Raw genomic sequence first — 26,275 nt, forward strand, 5'->3', positions numbered from 1 at the left:
ACTACCTTGAATGTTATCTTTTATTTTTCTAAAATTTAATTTTTATTCTAAAAGGCTTCATTATGATATCATGGTTTATGTTTTTGCACTAACAGTAAAATTTAAGCCATATAATGGCTCTGATACCAATTGATTATACCACGATTTTCATTATTAAATGCATTAATTGATTATTTATTATACCACGATTTTCATTATTAAATGCATTAATTAATTCGGTTGGTAATGAGATTTTGAAAATCCACAAGTTAGGTTACAACAGCCGTTACAAAATATTGTCCCGATTTAAGCTTTTGTAAAAGATATTGTATAGAAGTATTAAATAGATAACACATCCGTAAGAATCCACAGTAGAATCCATGATAAGCACATGTATTGTGTTTCTCTTAAGTGACAATCTAATGTGATTGCCTGTAAATGTGATTATAGTCAACACAACACTTTAGAAAGAGTAAGGACTAAAGTAAAGATAGTGTAAATTAAAGCACGAGTAGAAAGTTCATACATATTGTATTGTGTAAAAATGTAGAGCAATATTTTAATCTTTTAAATAAAATGATTATTTCAAAATTACACTATAATAGTTCAACTCGAATTAAAATATCCAAAGTTTTTGCGTACCTGTGAAAGTTAGCCAATGACAAACATACGTTTAACCTTATCCAAGCTCATTAGAGGCTAATGTAATTCATGAAGTCTATACAAATATTGTTGATAAAATAAATAAATAAAAACTATACAAATATTTGAGAGAAGTAAGTGTATTCAATTGGTACAAATCGATTGGTCATTTAGAGTTGAACTATCGTGTTATGCATCATTCTAATACTTACAAAAAATAAAATAAAAATGACAACTTGAACTCAATAGATTATGAAGATATTTACTACAGTATCAAGTGCTTGTCAAGCGAATTAAATGATTCAACATATGAAGAGATTTTAGTAATCCATGACTTGAATTATTACAAAGTTAAATGATATTCTATATATTTGAAGATGTTACCAGGTGTGATTTTAGAAAATTATAATTGTGGAAATCTTACAATAATAACATGACCATAAATTATAGTAGCTGTTTTAGCAATGCATGGTTGTTTTCTTTTCAAAATTATATGGTACAATTTTTTATTTGGTCGTTGATTGTGCTCACAAGCGAGTCCTTACTTCAATTGTATTTCTTATGTAGATTCAAGTTGAACCTATATAGTTAGAAATGCATTTCACCCAACCCATAGTGTATTAATTATATTTCATTTTACAAAATGATATACAAGCTATTACGCTTTAAATTGCATAGATAAAATAACAACTGCACAAATATACAAGCTATAAGTTCATAAATTTTGTCACCGAGCGATGAAAGATTGTTCATTCCAGTAGTAGGATGGTGAATTCATGAAAATTTATAAGATAAAATGTTTTTAAATTAAATATCGCTTTCAATAGCAATGGTGGAGTTCGGGGTTTAGGACTCCCTCTTTTGTTGGGATTTTATTCGAGTGTTCCTGCTTAGAAAATGAAGACTTCAACTATTTACTCGTTGACTGCAAAAGAGAAACCTAACGATGTTGTTGGCTGGAAATGTCCTCGGCAGTCAAGTGGGTGTCTTAGCTAAACTTTAACTTAAAAGCTAGATCTTTTCTCACCATCTCTCGTGTATTCCAATTCTCATTTGTAATAAGCTTTTCTTTTGTATTTATAGGAGACCTCTGAACCATAGTTAAATGTCATCATTGTAATATTTCCCAAAAAATATTCCTAGCTGTCATTTGACATTTTTTCACTCTTTCGATCGTGAAGATACTTTATTATAACTCACAAGACGCATGTGCCAGATTCTTCTAGGTGAATCCCTCCCTCAATCCGACTGCCAATATGAGAATAACCATATTCTACTCGAATATATAATCGGGATGACTAGATAAACTACTAAGCGTTATGAATTTGCCAAAATTGTACATTCACGTGGTGTACGTCAAAGACCACTTTCCTCATGCGGTGAATCGTCAAAGCAATACGCCTTTTAATGACAAAGTTAATGGAATATAGTTCAAACCCTTGGGTGTGTGATCAAACCCCAGCTATATATAAATATAAGATCTTCCGAGATAAATATCTCGTCGGTTCTCCAATACGATTTCGCTGCTATGGCAAAGGGCATGCGAAATCACATTGTTGGTTTTATCTTCTATCATGAGGCTTTTGCTCTCGAGATTGGAGGTCTTGGGAAAGTACATTGCTAAAGGCATTAAGAGGAGTCATAAGGGACGCTAGGGGTATTAAAGGGAGTCACAAAGAGATGGAAAGCCCCCTCCTGTCGTGTTCAAGCCATCTATACGCACTTGGTGCCTCCTCACTAGCGAACTACAAACCCTACAATGTAGTGTTTAGGGCAACGAGATCTCACGTGCCTGTCTCACTTGGACTGGGTCATAAGGGCTCTTTTCAAGCTAGTGGGGTCATCACCAAGAGTCCCCGTCTCGATTTTTGATCCTCTTGTGCGGCATTATTAACAATAGATGCTAGAAATGCTTCTCATTGCCATGTCTGGGCCGACTTTGTGCGCTTTCGAAGTTTTTAATGGGCATCTGAAGGTTGAAAAGGAGTCGATAGAGACGGTTTGCTCGATTCGACCCCAAAACGGGCTACTTTTCATAAATTCTGCAATAGTTTTGACAGTTTTAATGTGCATTTTCCTTTTTCTTAGCTTCACGATTCCTTAAAAAGCGCTTGTAGTAAGCTTGATGATCGGAATTATAACGCTCTAATTAGAGGCCACCCGAGTCGAGTGAATAAATAAATCTTTGATGTTATTTGACTGATTTGATGAGAAGTATTGAACTCCATGCAACACATTTAACCTTCTTCTATTGACTTCATCTTCATTTTGTTTATTGCAACACATTTGACCTTCTTTTACTGACTTCATTTTCATTTTGTTTACTGAGATATAAAGCTGATTATGTACTGCTGCCTCCCACAGTTACATATGATTATGCTGCTTTGTTGGTTTATTTTGCACACCTATTACATCAAATCATACCGTGATTCGTTCATTTTTATCATTTATGTTAGCTTCAAAACCACAATATAAAAGGCGACATTATCATCTTAATATTCTACAATTTTTTATTATTCATGTAGATGTGCGCAAAGCATGAAGAGTACTAAAAGTTGACTTATGTAATTGTTTGTTGTCGTATGTATTATAGACTTCGTGAAATTACTTGAAAGGACGTTTATATAATTTTAAAGAGTGCTCATGCTGAAGTTTCATTTGAAAATAAACTTTAGCTTTTGTTTGTATGTCAGGAAATATTTTAAATGCATTTGGATACGGTACACGTGGGATGAGTTATTCATTTTAAGGATAGTTGGAAATGTGACTGCAAAGAAGTCGCAACATTTTGTTTTTAATTAAGAGTTTTGTTAGCGTGGAAGCTTAAAATGTTGGTTAGTATTCACGTCCTTTAACCGTTACAATTCATTGTGAAATAAAACAATTAATGTTAATTGTCAAGATGGCGTAATTATAAGGAAAATTCTAAAATCAGCCCAATGGGCTGACAATAGTAAGTGTGTGAATATGCATTAAAGAGTGTATAAAGTACATAGGAATACGTATTTTTTTTGTTTTCTAGTGTGTTTATCGTCAGCTCAGTGGGCTGACAATAGCAAGACCGTAATTATAATGCTATCGTCAAAAGGAGGGTTTTACTCTTATCGATAGGATGTGTAATTAGTGTTAGTTTTAAGTTTAGGGTAACAAAGTGAACATATTTAAGACTGGTCGTGAAACTTTAAAAACAGTTAATGTTAATTGTCGTGAAGCAGTAATTACGTTGCAACCAAGGAAAGGAAAAGTTTTGTTATCGGTAGAGTGTGTGATTTTAAATTTTAGTTACGTTAACAACACGACAATTTAAGCGTTCGTTGTAGAAATTACCGGGAGAAGCCCGACCTACGTGGAATTGCATTGCCGCGAAAGTTTAAACGGTAGTTACATTCAGCTGTCTTCAACTCGTGTAATTCATCACAAAATTAAAAAAACAGTTAAAAACGATCACAAAACGGTATCAAATACATTCCAGTCACCAGAAAAACGAGTCGGCGTCAACAAGTTTCTCAATTCTAAACAAAACGATAGAAAAATCCATTACATTCATCACGCTATAAAATTCACGCAAAATTCTATGCGAATCTTCAAGTCGTTTTTTTCCTTTCAAAAAAATATATGAAAGTTCATTGAGGTTTGATACCATATAAACATCAAGAAGAAACTTTCTGCACTCCAAAAAAAATCTAAACATAAACATCAAGAACTCATATCAAACAGATCCTTTTGATTCAATAATTCTAGTGTCACACCCACTTTCACGCCCAAACACACATCCAGACTCACATGAGTGATGGGACCCATCACTCATGTGAGTGGTGGGTGTGTATTTGGGTGTGAAAAATGGTGCGGTACCAGCACCACTTTGAAATTTGGAGTTAGTTTATTCCAAAATATATATATCATTTACGTAAAATATCCAAATCTTTAACGGCCGGCGTGAACGAGCGTTAGGGTAAGTGAGAAAGCAAACACCCCTGCTTCTCTCCTCCCCTTTATAAGCACCGCCTTATTCGCCTCTGCTTTCTACGCTCACCCCTCTCTCTCTCTCTGTCTTTCTCTCTCTCTCTCTCCATACTCGCCCTTCCAATCAATCTACAGGATCTACTTTCGTCTAAAGCCTTCACTCTCCGGACCTTCGAAAATCCTAGTTACCTTGATTTGTCCGCGCCGCGCTCATCTGGCCTAGGGTTTACCACCTCCAACCGATTTGCAGATTACAGGTGCGAGATCCGTCAGTCTTGTCGTCTTCACTCGTTTTTCTGATCATCTGTGGCGGGCATTTGTATACCTTTATGTATGTGGAACCTTTTGTGGCTCTTGATTCTATATCTCGGCGTTTTTTTTTTTTTTTTGGTTACGATGTTACCTTGCATGGCTGATTTTGAAAGCTTTAATTTTATTTCCATTGTTTGATTTTGCCTCTGATTTAGTTTCCGATATGTTTTTGTTTGCTATTCGATTTCACATTCGATTATTGTGGATTAGCGTTTTCTATGTATTTCCGTACCAATCTGCTCAAGTATGATGATCCGTAGTAACTGGTCAATTTTTTAGGACTCTTTGCATTCATCTCTTTCATGCTCATATGAAATAAAACAAGAACCTGCACTAAAACTGTAACCCTCTCTAATCACGTGTATTGCCTTTGTTTGGTTGTCATTTCTGAGATAAATATTTTTTCTTCTTTGGTCAAATTTTTTTCTAACATCAGAACAAATTTTTTTTTAAACTTTGTGTGTAGATTTTGAATAGAGGTAATATAAATCTAAAAAGTAAAAAATAAATAAAAATCACTAAAACGAAAAATCATGAATGACAAAGCAATCAACTTTTTGGGGATAAGATTTCTGAGAGGAGAAAAGAACAAAGTGAATTGTTATTTTTATAAATCACTGGTGATATGTATTATTTTATCAAGAGCGTTGTGGGGTTGAAAAGTGAACAGAAGGGGCATGGTGGAGAAGGAAGAGAGAGAGTCACAGGTGGGTTTTTCCGGTGCTATATAGTCGGGAAAAAGTTAGTTGGGTTTGATTTAAGTCATATAATATATGTATAACCGTACAAGTACATGGAAATATCATAATGTGGAATTTTAATTTGGTGTATACTGTAAAGTGAACGTGGTTTGGTTTTAACATTGCGAAATGAAAAATTTTAAAGTTGAAGGTTAGATACCCTAGGACCTATTAGAGAAGTATATTATGATATATAGAGAGGGTGACGTTGTTGGTATAGTAGAAGTTATTATTTGATGTGAAAAAGTACAATTAAGTGTTGCAATTTGTGATACAGATCAAGTTCTTGAGTTTTTTTGTTTATGTGATTGGTGCAATCTTGTTCAAAAAAGTAGAAAACGTAATTGTCATTCTATGTATATCCATTTTCTATGCAATCTAGGGTTTTCCATATATCAGCAGTGGCCCAAATCGTTAATCAAACAGGTAACCGTCTCTCTCTCTCTAGGGATCCGAAGAAGCGGTTTTCTAGGCTTTTGCCCAGGGCTGGCCCTGTGTTTACAACCTCAATATGTGTGTATATATACACACCTACATGTATATGTGTGTGTATGTATGTATGGATATATTTTATGGATTTCTTTGCATCAGTTGCTGGGAATCTTGGTGTCAAACGGGTATTTCTCATTACTTAGTCATTTTGTTGCATGTTGTATCCACTTGAGCTGTGGCTTCTCCGTTTTTCTACCCGTAAATTGAAAGGACTTGGTAGCCGATTTTTCTGGTTTCTTTGTAGCTGCGAATGAGTTGTCTGTTACTGTTATTTTGACGGGGATGAACATAACAACTTTTCATGATAGTTTGCAAGTTTTGTTACATCGTGTGCTTGGGTGATTGTCAAACTTATCAAATCTGCTGCTACTTTCCAAATTTTGCATGCCATGACAAACGAAAAGAAGTTAATCTGTGGTTACCACCTTGTGTGTATCTAATTTTGAGGTTTTTTAGTCTTTTCCCATTACTGCTTATGTAAGCTAGTTTCTTTTCGGCACGAACGCTGAAACTTAATCTAGCAAAGTATTGCTACTTACAGGGTTATCTCGTTCAATTTCCGCTTGTTATTTTCATGTGAATGTTCCTTGCTACAATCATTGTCTAGTCTAGTGCGCTCATCTTGGCAAAGTGTAGCTGATATAACTACCCCTTCCTCTTTTTTTAAAAAAATTCCTGCAGATCCATTTTTGTTGATGTTTGGTGGATGTTAAGGGCTTAAGTCTGAGCCAGCATGGGTTTTGATAACGAGTGCATAGTTAATATTCAGTCTCTTGCTGGGGAGTACTTTTGCCCTGTTTGTCGTCTACTTGTCTACCCAAACGAAGCACTTCAGTCACAGTGCACCCATCTATATTGCAAACCTTGTTTGACATATGTTGTGGGCACTACCCGGGCCTGCCCCTATGATGGATACCTGGTGACGGAAGCAGATTCAAAGGTTAACTTTTCCTATCATTCCTTCCGCTCGACCGCTTAAGTTTTATCTTTACATTCTGCTGTTATTTACCGTCACCCTCTCTCTCTCCCTCTCCAGCCTCTCATAGAGTCAAACAAATCGCTGGCGGAAACAATTGGCAAAATAGCAGTTCATTGTCTTTTTCACAGGAGTGGATGCCAATGGCAGGGTCCTTTATCTGAGTGCAGTTCCCATTGTTCTGGGTGTGCCTTTGGAAATTCCCCAGTCGTATGCAACAGGTGTGCTATCCAAATTGTGCATCGTCAAGTCCAGGAGCATGCACAGACCTGTCCTGTGAGTTAATTAAGGCCTGTTATTTTGTCTTTACGCAATATGTTCAGTGTTTGCTTTGTTAATTAGCTCTCATTGATTCTTTTAATAACAGGGTGTGCCTCAAACTCAACAGGCAGAGGGTGTTCAGGATGCTGCAGCCCCAGCCACATCATCTAATCCTCACCAAACGCAGACTGCTAATCAACCTGGGGGATCAAATTCTCAGGCCCAGGCTTCACAAACCGTGGTTGCCCCTCCAAGTGGACAGATCCCAAGCGCACAGGCTATTGCGAGTTCTCAGGCTATGGCTGTGGCTCCTGCTCCCGTACCAACCCCAGAACAGCTGTACCAGCAACAATATCAACAATACTACCAGCAGTATCCTGGGTATGACCCTTATCAGCAGGCTTATCAACATTACTATCCACAGCAGGCCGTTCAGCAATATCAGCAGCACCCCCCACATGTTCCAGTGCAGCACCAATCTCAGGTTTATTCCCAACCTCAAGCTCAAGGCCATCTTCAGCCTCAGGCCCAAGTTCAGCCCCAGACCCACCCTCCTCCACCAACACAACCGCCTCAGGCACAGCCTCAACCGATTCAGCATGTTCAGGCTCCAGTGGCTGTGCAGACTTCTGTCAACCCACAACATCAACACCATGCTGCAGTGCAACATCCAACTCCAATGCAGTCACAGGCTCATCCACCACCCCATGGCCACCCCCAGCTGCAAACCCAACCTCAGCCATATCCAATGCCGCCTCATTCACAACAACCAATGCAGATGCCTCAGTATCAACAGCCTCAATCACAGTTTCAACATCCACAGCCACAAATTCCGCCACAACCCCCACTTCAGACTCTTCCACATCCCCAGCCTCAAGCTCACTTGCAAGCCCAGCCACAAGCACCGCTTCCCCATCCTCATTCCCAACTCCAGCCGCCACCTGTACCTAATCTGCCACTGACTCAATACCCACAGGCACATGCTGTTACTGGTAATCAATCGTATCCACAACCTCAGGCTCACCAGCAAGTGCAGTTGGGTGCCCAGCACCCCCCTCATATGCATGTCCAGAGTGGACCTATTTCTCAGCATCATGTCCAAATGCCTGGTCAATTTCCTCAACAACCTCCTCAATTGCGTCCGCCTCAAGCTCATGCTCCAGTGCCAAATCAGCAACGGCCTGCTTTGTTGCCTCCACAGGGTCAGTTCCCAAATGTCCCTTCGGTACAACAGCCAATTCATCCTCATGTTCAGCAACCTAACCATCCGGGCCAACGCTCCGTTGTGCTGCCAAATCAACAGCCAATGCCTCAACATGTTCAACATCAGCAGGCATTCCCAGTGCAAACATCAGCTCCGGTTCAGAGTCAGTTGCATCCGCATGGCAATCTCGTACAGCAGCAGCAGTTTATGCAGGCACAGTTGCGCCCTCAAGGCCCACCTCACTCGATGCAGCAGAATTCTGTTGCCTATATGTCATCGCAGCAGAATGTTGCACCGTCACATGGCTTGCCACCTCAACAGTCTCAGAATTATGCTGCACGACCAGCGATGCCAAATGGTACACAAGCACAGCTCTTTCCTCAGAATCCAGGATTTGCTGGTGCAGCTCAAGTCAGGCCAATGCACTTTAGTGGAAACCAGAGTATGACAAATCAAAATTATGGGCCGAGGACTAACAACCAAATGCACATGGTTTCTGAACAACACGTCCAATCTGGTCTGATGACCTCAAAACCAACTGGCGCTGAGAGACAAGGTGATCATATGCCTGTTAAAAGTTTAGCTGATCAAAACAATGGATCACCCTCTCACAGAACTGCTCAAAACGAACCAAATGGTTCGGTTCCAGGATCTAATCTTGGAGCTCTTTCAGTTGAAGTTAATAATCACCAATCAGAGACTGATGTACAGAAACCTATAAGTGGAGATGAAGATAATAAAATCCATTCTGATGTACATGGTAAGGATTCAGGCTCAGATTTGCATGCAGCAGGGAATGGTTCTTCAGAGCCAGCAAACAAGCATTTGGTTAAGACAGAGGGTGGTAAGAGTAGGCTGGAGTCTTCGCCTGGTATCAAATCTGTTGAAATTGGAGCTGCTGAACTCAAAGATGCTACTGATGCTCCTCAGCGAGGGGAGCATTCCACAGGTGATGATACTTCATTGCTACCACCAGAAGCTTCAAAAGACCAGACTGCGAAGTTGCAAAAAGATGCAGTTGATGCAGGCATGCTGGAAGCTGGTGGGGCTGCTGGTGGAGATCGTTTGCGGCATGGTTCTCAGGAGAGAAATTTGAGTCAATCCCATGGACCAGTGCCTGGAAAGGGCTTTATGCCTCCTCCGCATCCTTTTCCACCGACAGATCAAGGCAGGCATCAACATATGGCAATGCATTATGGACCTTCCAATCATCAACAGGCAGCAGTTTTGCCGGGCCCCCCATATCGTGCAGAAGTGCCAGGGCAACCCCCAAACTTTTTAAGGCCTCAAGGACCTGGTCATTTACCTATGCCAGGGGGGATCCCAGGTCCAAGCTCAGCAGGGTTTGGGCAGGTACCTGGTCATTTTGGTCCTCCGGATAGACCTTTTGAACCACATTATAACCAGAGTCATGTGCCTCCGCCACATGCTGGTCTCCCCAGGATGTCTCAAGGTGAACCTCCTAGCTCATTCAACATGGGAAGGGCACCACCACATGGTACTGAAGGGCAGCTTAGTCAGCAGCCTCCTATTAATACAATTGGAAGTGATAATTTTTCAAAGCAGAGGCCCCATTATTTGGATGGCGGACAACCTGATTCCCAGTTGATTGGCTCTTCTGATCGTGCTCCATTTGGACAATCTCATGGTATAGACTCAAATGCAGTGAGAATGAAAGAGGGAGCTGGAATTGATTCCTCCGCTCCGGTTGGTTTCCGTGGTGAAAGATTCAAGCGTTCAACAGAAGAGGGTTTGAGTCGATTCCCAACAGAACCAGCTTGGCGCAACGACCGAGGTGAATTTGCAGAAGATCTGAAACAGTTTCCTAGGCACCCCCATTTCGATACCGAGCCCCCATCAAAGTTCGGTAATTACCATTCCTCATCGAGGTTTAATGATAGGGATCCTCTTGTCAAGGCACCTCATGGAGGAAACTACGATGCTGGATTACAGTTAGATCCAGGTGCTGGTGGTCCTAGGTTCTTGCCTCTCTTTCGTCCTGGTGGTCCAAATGATGCTAGACCAGTTGGTCCTGATGGTAATATTGGAAGGGCTGATTCTGCTCACCCTGATTTTCTAGGACCAGTTCCTGGATTTGGTCGGCATCATATGGACCGTCAGCCTCCTAGAAGCCCAGGTAGGGAATATCCTGGCTTTCCACCTCGTGATTTTGGAGGTCTTTCCGGTTTCTCTCGTAACCAGTCAGGCATGGATGATATTGATGGCCCACGTCCGTTTGGTGGGGGACCGAGAACCTTCAACTTTCCTCCAGATCCCGCCGGCAACTCATTTCATGAAAACAGGTTTCCTCTTTTGCCTGGCCACTTGCGAAGAGGTGAATTTGATGGGCCAGATATTCTACCTAGCCATTTAAGGAGGGGCGAGTTTTTGGGCCCTCGGAACTTACCTGGGAATTCGCGTTTTGGTGAGCCTACTGGTTTTGGTGGTTTTACTGGTCATTCACGTATGGGGGAGCTGGATGGTCCTGGAAACTTTCTGCGTCATCAACCTTTTGGAGAACCATTTGGAAGCAATAATTCAGGTCATCCACGTCTTGGTGAGCCTGGATTTAGGAGCAGTTACTCCGCCACTGTAAGTGCTGTCAATTGTTTCTGCCAATCTTGGTTCTCTCTTCACCTCTTCCCCCTGGTTGTTTTTGTCGTTATGGTAGGCAAGACTGTCAAAGTCCTAATTGTTTGATTATCTATGCAAATGAATGTTTTGTGGCTAATAAGCATGGACAAGAACACGACATAGACACGCTGACGTGGAATTTTGAAAGGAAAATCTTGAGGCACTACATATTGATGACATGTCGATAGGAAATTATTTATTATAACATGATTTTTTCCTTAAAAGTACATTCTAATAAGGGAAATTGTAGTTTATGACATGAAAATTTTAATAAATCGTTAAAGCAATCTTGATGCTGGAAAAGAAGTGTGAACTGATAGGCATGCTATCCATTTCAGATTTGTTCAGAGACAAATAAGAAGTTTTGAGATTTACCTAAAATTGAAAATTCTGGAGCTTTAATAGGGTATAAAGTAAACACGCATTTTGATGTTGTCGTTAGTTTTGCTTTTCAAACTAGTTATGTGTATAATGTGTGTTCAAGTTTCTGAAGTGTGTGGTCTACCATATGAGAACAAATAAGTGGACACTTTAGACTAATGTCTAGCCATGTTGGGGATGTCCAAGGGACACGTCCCTGTGCCTTAGGGTTGAGTGTATATTTTTGATTGCGTGGATATGTACAGGGTGGCATGGATCCTTTTGAACACTCAAGGAAGCGCAAGTCTTCAACCATGGGGTGGTGCCGCATTTGTAAAGTTGATTGTGAAACTGTGGAAGGGTTAGATCTGCATTCACAAACAAGGGACCACCAAAAGATGGCTATGGATATGGTTCTAACAATAAAGCAACAGAACAAGAAGAGGCAGAAGTGAGTTGTCATCGACTCATCAGTTTGTCGAGTGTATGGTACACATTTTTAGAAACCTAAAGTTCTGCTGTCTTTGTTCTGTAGAACATCCCATGACAAATCTCCTGCTGAGGAGCCAAGCAAGTTGAGAGGTTCTGGTACTGAGGCCCGTGGCAATAAGCCTTGAGTCATCTTTGTTTGCTGCAAGCTGGACTGAAGAATTCTGTATATTGCCTTGGCCAAGTCGTTTCTCGGTATTTTGCATTTAGCAATATAGGTGATTCACCCTTCTCTGTCTCTCTTCATCAGTCAGGGCGTTTTATGCTAGTCTTGTCCTTTCAGGTTGCTGTTCTTTTAGTGGAGATGGTATTTTGGAACTGAAGTTTCAGTCGCAGTTAAGTTTGTTTTGATTTGGTTTGGTTTGACGTACTTATTTAGAACTGGTTTATATTCTGTCCAATGAGTACTTTAGCTAAAAGTGAATTGTGGTATCGACTGTTGGAGCTGTTTTTGGCCGAAATGTGCTGCATTATGTATGCCTTTGTTACATTTGCTTCCTAACTAGCATAGGTGCTTTTTGCTTGGAGCTTTCATGGTGTTTTTTGATGCCTGGAACTTGCTTGTCTTTCCGTCATCTTTTGGTATGGGTGGCCCATTACTGAAGCTTATGTCAATTTCTTCTTTGAAGATGGAATTCACTTGCCTGAATTAACTTGATTCTCTTGTTAACCTTCCCTTCCCTTTCTCATGGACAATTTGCCCTTCCGTTTCTCATGGACAAATGTGTTCTGTTCAAAAGTGGATTTAGGATATTTGAAGCCCTTGTATTATGCTTAAACTTTCTACACTAGTTGAGGCTGAGAAATGAAATCTTGTCGGTAACCTATTCAAATGCCATTGATTACTGGTTGAAATGAGACAGTATATGGTCAATGAGTTTTGGGAAGGGAAAGTAGCAAGTGTGCCAAAACTCAAATGAGTTGGCTTGTGATTTTGCCATTAAATGTTCATTTGAAAGGTCTATGTAATCCTGCCCAAAGTTTTCAGAGGCGAAGTCATGCGCGCATCTGGTTGAGGGGAATCGAAACACACCAATGCGTTAAAGTTTAGGCTGTGAACACAATGGGCGTACGCTTTGGCAGCCAAGGTCGTCGGCTTTGGTGCAACTTGTGCGCCTATTAGGCATAAAATGTTGAGATGTTCGCATCAGACGACATAGAAAGAGAAGGGTTTTGCATAAGACGGGACCAATCACTGTTCCATTCCGAGTAACCTAAGTTTGAAACGAATATTACAGTAACAAAGGACCTATACTGTTTTTTCTGTTTGCGGTTGGTGGGTTTGAAAGGAATTGTTCTGCTGATGGCTTTTCGAACTGTGATAAGTGCTGTTCTCTCTCTCTTCCCACCCCCCCGCCCCGCTCTCTCTCTCTCTCTATACACACACACACACCATTCTCTCTTTCTGAAGATTGCTAAGGTTTTTTTCCCTTAGTTTTTGGTTACTCTGTTTTTTTAGTTTGCTTGTTTATACTTAACTACTCTCTTTCTTCCCACGAACTTTGGATACACTCTGTTCTCTCTGTCAAATATTTGCTCTTTTAGCTCTTTCTCCTGCATTTTTATTATGTAGGCTTGTAGTAATGAATAATTTAAGCATTCAGAATGAGATACTTGCGGCATACACTTGTTATCCTAGGAGTATGGATATGGGAGCATGCAATACCATGAATGTAAGATGTGGAATGGCACGAACACAATGAGTTGTCAATGTCTGCAAGACACGATGAAACTTTGTAACTACACTATCAAAGGGACTGTCACAAAGTTCAACGCAGCAGTGAAAATGCTATGCATTTCTACGCCAGAAAATGTGACAGAAGGAAGCCCTGATGCCCCTGAATTTTAGCTTAGGCCTCTTTTTATTTCGTTTGTGTAAGACATTGTATAAAATAGGTTTAGGGTGTAGTACATTTCTGACTCGAACGTGTTACTCAAGGAGGCCTGAGCTGGGTGCATGGGTTTGGATTTACCTGGAGGTTAATTTAATTTACCTTGAGGTCTATGATTTCACATTCAATCATACTTGACTGCTTTTAGGGGTATTGGTTAAAAGGGAAGTTCTAGTAATCCTAGGAATTGTACAAAAGCAGGGGAGAAGCAACATTCATTACTTAAAAGTTTGATTGGAATCAAATACCGTCTATATGTGAAATTTTCTTATAGAGTGGTTTTTGTTGGTTATGAGGGAGATTGAGTATCTCAGGGATTATCACGATTCACGACGTTTTTCTGATAACATTCAAGTATTTTTTAGTGGAAATTTAAGGTTGTTCTAGGAAGTGTGTCATCAGCACTGTTAGTTTAATGTTGTGCCTATTTTATGTCCGTTACTTGTGATGAACCTGCTATAAAAACAGTAGGGCAAGTGAACCATTCATGTAGAGTGATGTCATGTATTCTTTGTTAGAACAGAAAATCGGGGAAAAATGGTGTTTAAGCTTCCATGGATTTGATACCAAACACACAACCACGATGGAGGTACAACCACATGAACTTGCGTTTCCATCTTTGGAAAAATCAATGATGTGAGATTGGATTTGTTTGACTTGACCTGTCTTTCTATTCTATTGATGCTATTTAGTTTGGTTATATGTGGTTATGTATAGTTTGCCCAGTGGAGATAATCTTATTGCAAATATTCTATTTTTATCGTTTGTGAAAACAAAATGACCAAGAACTTCATTGACAAGATTATCAACAGTTTGTGGAGTATGCCAGGTACCAGTATCAACTGCCACACAAGATCTGGCGACATTACATAAATTAAGTTCCTTTCTCCATTTAAAAACGAAACATTAGATAACATATTCCCAATTGTCCCCTTTCGATCAAACTACTCCCAACTATGAAGCAAACAAGTATTGCTACGGAAATCAATACGGCTATATGTAAAAAAATTAGTCAAATAGACCACTTGAGTTGCCAATTTAATGCCAGAAGTAAGGTACAAACTATTTCACCTTGACAGCAGTAAAGAACCTTCCAACCAAACTCGATAGTGAGCATGGAAAAGTATAGTAAAAAGATGTATATTGTGTGTACCTTTTGTGTATGATAAAAGCTAAGCAAAAAGATGGATATGAGTTTCATGTGCCTAATGCATGCAAAATGTATGTTGCAAAGTACCGGTACCCTATGTGGTCAAAATCTTATGATACGGGATACGTATCCTACGATTTTGTATATTTAGAGGCAAAATGGAAACACATCTCTTAACGGGTCCTATGTGTTATTAATCTAAAGGTAGCATACAATGCAATATGTATCTTGCCTTTGGGTACTTCTAGAGATAAATCGTAAAACTGATACGTATCCTTAAATGTATCATATGTTTCAAGTAAATTTTCTTGTGATACCCACACAATCGATGATGGGATACACGATACAGTTTCTTATTAGATTATGTTATATATTCTAAACATGAAATTTTGCATTTTATATTGGTTAGAGGTATTTTCAAACTTATATTTTAGAGGTATGAATCTCAATGTGATTCATAAAATGAAAAAAATAAAACCGATACATACCTATAAAGGTACAAATTACAAAATGTTTTCTAAAGTACCGATGGTTTCAAAATTGCCAAACTCAATGCCTTTAGCAGTTAGTTCGAGTTCATATAAAATTCAGACAAGTCTTCGTGTTTTCCCTTTGTGGGACAACTAGATTTGACTGCCCTTGTGCAATCCTGGCCATCCAGAGTGGCAATCAGGAATGATGTCATTAATTGCCTTGGACTCTTTAGAAAAGAACCTTCTCCATAGTGTGGCAAAATGGGGTTTAACATTAAATGATGAACCATCAATCTTTGTTTTCTAGCTTAGTGTGAAATGAAATGATACTTTTGTCTTATTGTATTAATACTTTTGTCTTATTGTATTAACATTTGAATAGCTGGACCCCACTTTTACCCAAACCTTTTATCCTGATGTGATGCATTCTAACTAAATTGAACCATTGGCCTGGGGAAAGGGTGGGAGTGGTCTAAGATAATGCAATACGCGACTGATTAGACAACTTGCCGTTGCTGTAACAAATAAACTGGCTGAGATGGGAACAGCCATTATGCTAATAGCAGATCAACCATGACAAAGATAACGTTGAATCTCTGCCATCCTCTTCAGGGAAGGCATCTTCACTTCAATGTGATAATGAAGTGCAAAACATGGCTATTGGCAATGGAGGAACGGTCTGAAAAATTGTAAGTACTATTGGTGCCTCATTTAGGCTTCGAATGACGTATATGTTCTAAACCTCATCCTGTTGTACACTAATGAGCCAAGGTAAATAAAAACCTACTTAACTATAGAAACCATGAAGAACCAAATATATGTGAATCAGATTTGGGGATTGGGGATTGGGACTGATAGAATAGACATATCCCTGCATTTGAAGTCAAAGGTGTTGCTACACTAGGTTATAATGGTTTTAAAGTGTATTTCGGAGACAAAGTCGCTTCTATAGTTGGATATAAGACAATCATTATTTTGTAGTGCTTTCTTAGTTCCAAATGGTTTGGGTTTGACATAGGACCATGACATCACTTACTTTAAATGTCCAAGTCCAAGTAAAGATAATACCAAACTTTCTTCTAAATCTTGCTTGATGCAGTATATAAAAGAAGAGAGTACAAAACAGACCCTGAAGTTTGAGAACATTTAGAGTGTAGTATTTTTGCTCTAGAGTCTAGATAATATTGTCATTCTGTAACAAGTGTCACGAGACAGTGAGACAGTCACAAGGCCGATGGTAATAAATGAATAAAGAAGCGAGGGGAAACGAAAATGATGAGATACATCAAGAGCGGTAACTCAAAATGGGTGTAGATGGTAGAATGGTTAATGGTATCAATGCTTCCTGTTGAAAAAAATGGATATTCAGTAGATTGATTATGTACCTTCATCCAGTTAATAATGGATAATATGTGAAGTTATGTGACAGGAATCCTAGGAACTGAAAAATACAGAATCTCATACTTCGACAACTTTCAGTTCACCAGTAAAAAAAGAATCATGGTTGAGGTGTATCCTATTTTTCTAGTGAGAATGTTGGCCTTGTTTATTCTTTGTTTGTTGATCTGCATGTCATAGGGGTGCTTCTGCCCAGTTACTGGGGGACATCAAGTCACCTTGAGTGGTGTAGCATTACTGTTGCTTATTTTTAGTTTGTGTGCTTCTATTTGTTACGGAAAACTAGTAACTAAGGGTTTTAAGAGGAAGGAGTCTGACGTAGGATTTGAAAGGTGGACTAGTTTGGCTTGGTTTGCGAAGGAAGAGTTTCTGCATTGTTGTTATTATGCTTGCTGGTAAATATTGGACTGCAAACAACGGGTTTTGCTGTCCTTCTTAGGTCAAGAAGAGAAGTTTAAGGTTCATTGACCAGTTGAGTATTGCGCAATGAGAATTTGGCCTTTTGTCACTCATAGAGAGAGGAGAAAGGATGGCCTGCTTCTTTTGCTTGATGTTTTGTATTCAGAAGAACAAGTGTACACATGAGAGCATCAGACTGACTTCATGGGAATGATCTAGAGGGCCCCATAACTTGTCTTACGAACATTTGAAACTGTTCCTTGCGAAAACAACAATGAGCGTAAGACGTAAGTTAAACTTATATACAGATTTGAAAGTCAGAATACCATGAGATGCACTGCTGGTAGTTGAGCATTCTGCCCCTAATGTCGGCGGCTTATGTTTGACTTCTCAAGTGGCTTTAGGTTGTTAATGGTTGAAATTATTTGCCTTAATCTAACACCAGCATAGCTTTGCAGAAAAGGCTTCTAATTTTAATGTCCTGTAGACTCCACTAAAACAAAATTTTGAAAGTGCCTTGGAAATTGTAATCAACATATATTAAGTTGTTTCAAGAGCACAAATGGAAGATAAAAGTTGGATAAGAACTGCAGCAACTGCTAACCATGAAAATTATAGGACTTTATGACTAGGGGGTGTCAGCTTCAAATAGATTTGACATATAACAACTTGAAATAAGACTTGTCTCCAAAACCAGGAAACTCTAGGGCTTCATATTGACGTGTAAGAAAACAGATTGCCTTAGGCTTGGTCTTTCTGGGAGAGTTTTTATCCATCTCTTTTGTTAGTTCATTGAAGAAGGTTAACTTTCTGTTGTTTCGTATTTTAGTTGTTACAGTATTAGAACTCAAGTTAGGAGCAATATTCAATTTGATCCTAATTAAGTTAAAACTGTTGAGGCTAGTCTTTGAACTTGATTTTATCTTTTCGGTTGAATTTTTTGTTTTGTATAATAGATCTTTACAACTCAACGTGTCTTTTATCGGAGAAGCAGAGGACTAAAGGCTAAAAGTTCAGCAGAAAGGTTTACTCTCGAATATTTTATATGGTAAGATAAGTTCAATGTTTCAATTCTTAACAAAAAAAATTCGTTGTAGTTTTGTTATGAGATTTTTTTGGTTACATTTATTGCTAAGTATTCTGGTGTAGAATTTTTTGGGTTAATTTTTGTTGTCCTAGGAATTAGAAGCACGAGTTATCGTTTATTATGTGTCCATTTGTTTGGTTGTACGGCTCGACATTGGCATGTCTGCCTGCCACCTCATGTATTTGGGACTAATGGGTTCTTTGCCCTTTACTTCATCAACCTAGGCCGAGGTTGAACACCATCAGTCTTTTAACAATTCCATGGGTATTTCCCTAAAATGCATAATTGGTCCAATGATAAGTTCTATTTGATGATTAAATTTGCTTAGGGTGCATTTTGAAGTAGACTAAAAGGTACGTGCTGGGAAGAAGGTATTCTTTTAGAGATCCATATCCATCTCCTTGAAGTTGGAGTAGGCTGGTGTGGTGCTGCACTATGCCAAGTTAAGGGGAATTTTGCTTGTGGATATGGACCCAGTTATAACGTTGACAACCAAGTAAAGTATGTGATGCTGCCTTTTAGAGATTCTAAAGTGAAATCCTCATGTGTGGTATGAGCTGATAGATTTTCTGACATCATAAGAGTTAAGTGGATATTGATATAGAAATGCAGATTGTCAGGTAGTCTTTTCAAAGTTGCCCCTTCTTCTCCAAAACAATTTGAACAAACCCCTTCTACCTCCCTCACGGATGTGTCATTTCCCTTTTTCTTGTCCTTGATTAATGATGGTCGAACTTTGTCTTATTTTTTCCCCTCTACCCTGAAAAAATTGACTTCTGTAGAAAACTGCCTAAAAAGTCACTTTAAAGTTTTACCACTGTTAGCTTAACCTCTTTACCAACCTTAGATTTGCTACATGAGTTAGTCTAGGTTGTTGACTACTCATTTTGTGGAAGAATAAGCATTTGATAAAATTGAAGCTATGTTAATTATTGCACATAAGTTTTAGGCGCTTTCTTTTCCATGAAAGAACTCTAAAAAGCTTGCAAAGCATAAAAGTTAATTCAAAATTAGAAAACTTGACAATTTAGCCAAATGTGATAGGATGATTATGGGCCAGAAAAAAGAAAATGAAGTTCTCGAGTTTAGAGTAGTGATGAATTGCATTTTTCATTTGGACTTTTTTACCTCAACAATATCCGTATGAGTCGTGCACCAAACATTTGTTGACCCCCTTAGGGCGAAATATGCCCTTAGATAGTCTAGGGTGGCTCTGCAATAGATTTCTTGACCTACTGTAGGAATCACCTAAATAAGTGTCTTGAGTTATTCTTCTTGTCTATTAATAGAAATTATGGAAACAACCCAAGAATTTAGAAATTTACAGTTGTAGGAGTCTTTGTGTTTTCTCAACCTTTCTTTACCATTAATTTGCTGCCTAAGGTGTAATGTTACAAGAAATGTTACAAGCCAATGACTTTAATTGCTGAAAACTTTACAGAATCGAAAACTTTGTATATCTTTCCTTTTGTTCAAGGTATACCGTGTTTCCCAAAGCTTATTATCCAAGGACATAGTGGTTACTGCTTAGTCATTTGATTTCTTATGTACGGTGCTCATGGAATTGTGGAATATTGTATGTCAGTTAGACCATCCTCGCGTTGATTCCATTGTCATACTAGAGCCTGCGTGCATGGTTTTTTCCACTTTGGGTCTACCGCTATCCTAACTGGCGCGCCCATACGCATCAAATGTTTGCTGCACAAGAGGGGCCAGAGCTATAGTTATATCAAGGTTCAGATGTTCTCCCAAGCATTGGGGGATGTCATTTGGAATCATGTTGATGGATTATAAAATTAGTGTTTAAGAGATTCGATGCTTATACACACCTGGATGGGCCAGACCAGATGATCACTCAGCAGAGTTTGTTGCTGGACACTTTACCGGCCTCAGAGTAGAGCATAAGTGGCACGTGTCTTGGGATAGTAAATGAACCTGAGCACATAGTTGTGCTCCTTTTCTTGCTTAGCGTGCTCTTGGTGGGTATGGGCATGCATAAGGCCAAATGCCTTAGAACTGGCGGGCCCATAATGGACGATACTGTCCACTTGAGGCGGGATATTAGATATATGTAGAACTGTACTGAACATAAAATTATATTTAGTGAAAGATAAATTATCTCTAATTCTAGAAGATAAAAATAATATGTACAAGATTCAAATTATCCAAGGCCTTGCAATTCTTACTCTTTGGAATCACGTTGATGGATTATAAGATTTAGTGTTTATGAGATTGGATGCTAGGACACACCCTGATGGGCCACACCAGATGATTACTCAGCAGACTCGGTTGCTGTGATACAACTTTCATCTTCCCTCTATACTATTTCGTAACATCTTCGTTGAGGATTGTAATGCTATATCTATTGGATGATTTTCTCCTTTATGGTGTTCTTAATATTCAGTAGGTTTGCATTTGTATAGATTTAGTTTGGATATTGAATAATCTCTCTAGTGGGTAATGGGTGACTACTCAAAATACCATTGCGGAGTAATGAGTGAGGGGAGAGTAGATTACGAAAAGGTTTAGAAATAAATGATGATTTAATTATGAGTGGAAGGGTTGAGTATGAATCTGGTTTGAGTCTTTGTTACCCAACCGATTTGCAAAAGTATAGTTCTATGGCTGCAATAGCACAAGTATCGATTGTATTTCCTTTGCAATGTCACTCTTGAGTGACTTAATTGTATCTAGAGGGATATGTTGTGCTTCTACAACTCATCTGCTGCATTTCGTTTGTCTCGTAACGGTATGGAAGCTTCGGGGTAGGCTTTACTTTCTTGGATGGCAAATCTTGGACTTCAAACACTTCTCCTTCAGTGTGTTTTAACCAGGTTTGCAGTATTTTCTGTGTTATGGACGTTGGCTTGCATCAGTTTTTAACTTCAATTCTTGTTGTTTTGTCGCATTCAGTGGAATTTCTTCTCTAATTGCTAAGATGCCTGATCTTCTCTTTCACTAATTTGTGGTCTTTAGCTTAGGAGAGCCCTCCTTATGGATGGTATGACTTGATAACTGAGGAGATGATTTTTCTTGTTCATATGGGTAGCATGGTGCTTTAAAATATTTGGAAATTCACCAATAAAAAAGATCATGATTCCGCCTATTACTTCGAAGGACCTCTATTTAGAAAAAGGATTTAGGGAGACGTGCATACACACATCCATGTCTTTTTTATTTTTATTTAAGGATAGGTACACGTACATATAAAAACAGTAGGTTTCAAAGGTTAGAAAGTACGAATTTCTGCACATTGGGACTAATATTTGGTTTTTGGGTAGTTTTGAAATATGCTTGTGAAGGTTATAGGTGTGTAGGGTAGGATGGAGAGGGCAGGGGAGGTAGGAGAAGTTTAAAGAAGCAATGGGAGCTTATTTAGGTCAATTTACATTTAGTTAAAAACCAGATGGTTGTAAAATATCTAGTTTTGAAAAGCCAGGGTGTAAAGGCTCACAGGCTTATCTAGACGGTGGTAAAGTGGTGTTTGACCTAATGCTTATGATGTTTGTATTGGTTGTGAAGAGCCAGATGTCGTCAACTAATTCATTGAGTGTGTGTGTGAATAGTCGACGTCACTACTTAGAACTAGGTTTTCCTGGATATCATGCAACAAGATGCCCTCGATAGACAACGGTGACAACAAATTCATGTAGCCGACCCCAATTGATTGGGACTCAAGGCTTGGCTTCGTTTAGTTTGGCTTGGCTTGGTTATGGAGGTCACTACTTGTTTCCAAACTTCTACTGTCATGATTTTTACCGTTTCCATCCTTTCCTTTCTCATCTGGGTGTCTCGATATCTATATGTGCAATGTGATTTGAGTTGTAAGTCGTGTGGGCCTTCTTCCTAAGGAGGTTAGTCTCTCAACTAAGAGAGCTGGATACAAATGAACACATTCTTGCGAACCTACTTAGATGGTGTGATCAAGTCAAATGTGACAAACCATAGATGCAGATGGTCAACAGTTGGGATAATGTTCAGTGGTAGAAAAAATAATTATTGTGGTGTGATGTCCTAATTAGATGAGACGTATTTGAGGTTTACCAGCATATATTACTTGGACAGCTGTAGTGTAACAGAGTACATGATAATTTGGATACAGTATAGTGGTTGTAGTTTTTAGAGTTGCCAAAATTGACTTGAACACATTTCATATGATCTGGAACTATGATCTGATCTTTCTAGTTTGAATTTTTTTCACTTCTCAATGTTCCCTTGTGCTCTTTTCTTTAGACTTAGAGATTTTGTTATTTTCTGAACGCAGACTTCCCCCCTTGTCTAGTATAGTTGTTTTTAACATATTGAAGACTTAAAGCTGGTCGTGAAAGCCTGTGTTTATTCTCAGTTCTGAATCCCCATGCTTCATAGATGAATGTTGATTTTTGCACTAGTGGTTGTGAAATGAGCAAACAAACACATTGAATATCCCTTTGATTGGATAATAACATCTTTGAGAATGAACGATTTCAGAAACTTTGTCCATATGCTGAGGAAAGCTACGGGTAGGATTTCGTACAAGTGGTTTTGTATGATTCACTCACGGAGTTTCTAGCAGTTTGGACCACGGACAATTCACTCTACCATAGTAACCGGGTTAGTTAGAATGTAAAGACAAGATCAGATGATGTTTGGTAGGGTTTGACTAAGTTCTTTATGTCATTTGCTTCAACATTTGCATTGCTGCCGTAATCTGGGTGGGATTTTTGTATATTACCCGTATGTAGATGCTAATGTGGTTGTGGCTTCCCATGTAATAATTTGAATTATAGAGGTTTTTCCCTTTTGTTTTCCTGTCTTTCTTCATTATAATTTCTGCAGCTTTGCTCATTAAAAAATATGTTCTGGTTGCTCTACGGACAGAGCTTTCTTTTTCCTTGATAGCTTATGGTAGATGTCAGGCCTCGAATCATAGTTCCTAGATTAGGAAGTAGAAGCGGGAATCAGCAGGTGGACGAGGAAAAACAATGTGAATAACAAGGAAAAACTATGCGAATAACATAGGGGGAATGGGAAGCTGGGAAGGGATCAAGAATTACATGAGAAACTAAATACGCCGACTAGTGATTTCTTCACAACGGAACGAAGCATGGAAATAAAATCGAAGATGCATGTTGGACGATTGATTGAAACTAGAGAACTGATGAAGTCCTTGTGGTCACCGAGTACATAATAAATGTCATGGGTTGACACTCTTTACTAGTGTGCTACTGAGCTTAGAGTTGGGATAAGGCACCGTGGATTTCCCCTTACATATTTTTGAAGTTCCTGGGCAATTTTTTGGAGAGAATCGTTTTCCAGTCGCTTAAGCCTATGTCAGAATTTACTATTGCGTTTCATTTAAGGTTAGTGGGGGGTTAAGATTTTTCAGAAGGTATCTCTAATTCTTAGCGGATTAGTTTTGGAGTAGTTTCTAATGTTTTTGCATTAGGCTGGAAACACAAATCTTTAATCGCATTTTAGGCTAGCAATGTTGAAGGTCTCCTTTTTCTTTGATAGAGACTTCCTTCTTGTTTTTTCTAACCCAGCCGTCTGCTTACGCTAATGCATTTCAAAGTGCTTCATCATTGTTGTGCCGGCAAGGTTTTTTTTTTGTCATTGTAGGATCTTCAGGTGGTGCGTCCATCTTTTGTTGGAGGAGTATTTGTTAGACACCCTGAAGTGGTTTTTCTCTTTTTGCTCTGGCGAGGCCTCTTTTTCTTCATGTTTTTGGGCAGCCGCATGTTTGGTTTTCTGATGTATTTATGAGATTCAGATTTTAGTTGTGCTTGTGTAATGATGATACAAGGCTAAAAGTTAATGCCATATTCACTTCAAAATCAATCTTCTACGAGCCCGTTCCAGAACACCTTCTTAAAAAATAAGTATTACTTATTTTCATATTTTCAAATGAAAAATAATTTTTTAATTTTTTTTTCACCGTATTAAAGATCTCAATGAGATTTTTCAAACAAAATTCATATTGCATATGTTTAGATTTCAATAAACTTATCATTTTTGAGCTTGAAATTGCCTTCTTAAAAAATAAGTTCTTATTTTGCGTTGCGGAACGGGGCCTACGACTCCTATTGGTTTCTCTCTTTAGTTGTGCCGCGTGTTCGTCTCTCTTTGTATATTGGTGGCAAAAGAATGACAGGAAAGGTTTCTTTTTCTTTTCTTTTTTTCCTTCAAGAACATATCCTATAATTATTTGACGTTAAATTGCGCTCTAAGGTCTCTCTCTTTTAAAATGACATAAAGCAATGAACAAATAAATGACTTCCACTTTCACTGAAAAAGGGAAAACAAACAGCCGTTTGGAATATTGTTTAGTCGCCACTTAAAACTTTTTTGCATGTTACTTTTGTGTCAATTTTTTTTGTTTTTGTCGAGGATAGAAGTTTTAAAAGTATAAAATTATGTTTGAAATTTTATTTTTTAATATAAACCGAAATTCCCAAACAATGACCTTGAAATTATCAAACATGCAAAAAATTTGAATAAAAACAAAAATATTTCACATGGATTATTAGCCAAACATAGCTTTATTTGAGTGGAAATGAAGAAAATTTGAAGTTAAAATTTATTGATTATAAATATAATGGGGAATTGATTTTATCACTCTCTTTTTTATTAATGTCATTTTTTTTCTCTCACAAAATAAATCATTTTATATAGACACAAAGAGGAGTGATATTAACAAAAAGGAAAGTGACAAAATCACTCTCCATATAATGTTTGGAAACAATGTCTTTTTTTTCGATCAAACAGAAATTCCGGAAACAATATATCGAGTGTCAGCCCACAAGTAAAAAATTATTCAATAACTTTGGGTCACCATCACGTGATGCTATAATTCAGAGCCCGTTCCAGAACACCTTCTTAAAAAATAAGAACTTATTTTCCATTTTCAAACTAAAAAATAACGTAAATGAAAAATAATTTTTTAATTTTTTTTACACCGTATTAAAGATCTCAATGAGATCTTTCAAACAAGATCAATATTGCATATTTTTATATTTCAATAAACCCATCATTTTTTAGCTTAAAATTGTCTTCTTAAAAAATAAGTACTTATTTTGCATTCCGGAACGGGGCCTCAATCTTTCATCATACATTATGGTTCAATTGACTGAATAGTCTCTTTGAGTATGTTTAAATTTTCGTTTGGAAATATCTTCTATTTATTGGTTCTCCTTTAATCGACTCAATGACCATCGGCCTTTGTTTTCCCTTCAGACTGTCATACCTTTTGCATCAAGATTTGGAAATGGAGTACTTTTCTTTTCGTATTTTTTGATCTTTTTTGCACTAGTGTATATATACGTTGGAGTAGTTATGTGATATTCCACTTTCTTTTAAAACTTTTTTTTTTAAATAAGATAATTTCAAGTTCAAAAATTATATGTTTATGTAAATAAATTTTCTATCAATATGGATCTTGTTTGATATATCTCATTGAAATTTTTTAAACAGTGCAAAAAAAATCAAAAAATTATTATTTATTTTTGTTATATTTGAGTTTGAAAGTACATTCTTTTTAAAAGAAAGCGGAACAAGGCCTTAAAGTAATTTAGAACCGAGAGAGCAATCAATTCGAAAATTTTGCAAAAGCATAAATAAATCAAGAAATGAAATTTAAAAAAAAAAAAAACCAAACAGTAGGAGCCAGAAGTTAACTACCAATTTACAATGAGATTTTATACAATTCAAAATTTGAGATTTGGGAGATCAAAGCCAACAGTGCATCCAGCTGTCTCTCCATTTCAAAATTTTTTTCCATTCAAATTTCCACTCTCGAATCTCGCATACCCACTAGTTCGTTCCCATCCCACTCCTCTCGAAAAA

The 26,275-nt window shown here is 38.1% G+C and overlaps 1 protein-coding gene across 31 annotated transcripts; it reads left to right on the forward strand.

Moving 5' to 3' along the window:
• Positions 1-4,651: 4,651 nt before the first annotated feature.
• On the forward strand, positions 4,652-24,267 carry LOC131314375 (uncharacterized). 31 transcript variants are annotated; one of them, XR_009196380.1, is made up of 9 exons: positions 4,652-4,841; positions 6,810-7,068; positions 7,165-7,380; positions 7,472-11,161; positions 11,830-12,014; positions 12,099-12,387; positions 14,468-14,533; positions 18,321-18,412; positions 24,053-24,267. XR_009196380.1 is itself a non-coding variant. In XM_058342967.1 (6 exons), the coding sequence occupies exons 2-6, from the start codon at positions 6,862-6,864 to the stop codon at positions 12,178-12,180; spliced, it is 4,380 nt and encodes a 1,459-aa protein (XP_058198950.1). In that variant the 5' UTR covers positions 4,652-4,841; positions 6,810-6,861; the 3' UTR covers positions 12,181-12,513. The 31 variants fall into 31 exon arrangements, 1 of the variants encoding a protein (XP_058198950.1); XR_009196366.1 differs by lacking the exon at positions 14,468-14,533 and having other exon boundaries at positions 12,099-12,270; positions 12,336-12,387; XR_009196362.1 differs by lacking the exon at positions 14,468-14,533 and having other exon boundaries at positions 12,099-12,247; positions 12,336-12,387; positions 21,210-24,267.
• Positions 24,268-26,275: the final 2,008 nt, after the last annotated feature.

This window comes from Rhododendron vialii, chromosome 13a (genome assembly GCF_030253575.1).
Source record: "Rhododendron vialii isolate Sample 1 chromosome 13a, ASM3025357v1".
NCBI lineage: Eukaryota > Viridiplantae > Streptophyta > Magnoliopsida > Ericales > Ericaceae > Rhododendron > Rhododendron vialii.

Bases quoted from the DNA above. Each gene is read 5' to 3' on its own strand.
- LOC131314375 (XM_058342967.1), top strand. From the start codon at position 6,862: ATGGGTTTTGATAACGAGTGCATAGTTAATATTCAGTCTCTTGCTGGG. The intron at 7,069-7,164 runs GTTAACTTTTCC...CTCCCTCTCCAG, and splicing joins TGACGGAAGCAGATTCAAAG to CCTCTCATAGAGTCAAACAA. The intron at 12,015-12,098 runs GTGAGTTGTCAT...TTTGTTCTGTAG, and splicing joins CAGAACAAGAAGAGGCAGAA to AACATCCCATGACAAATCTC.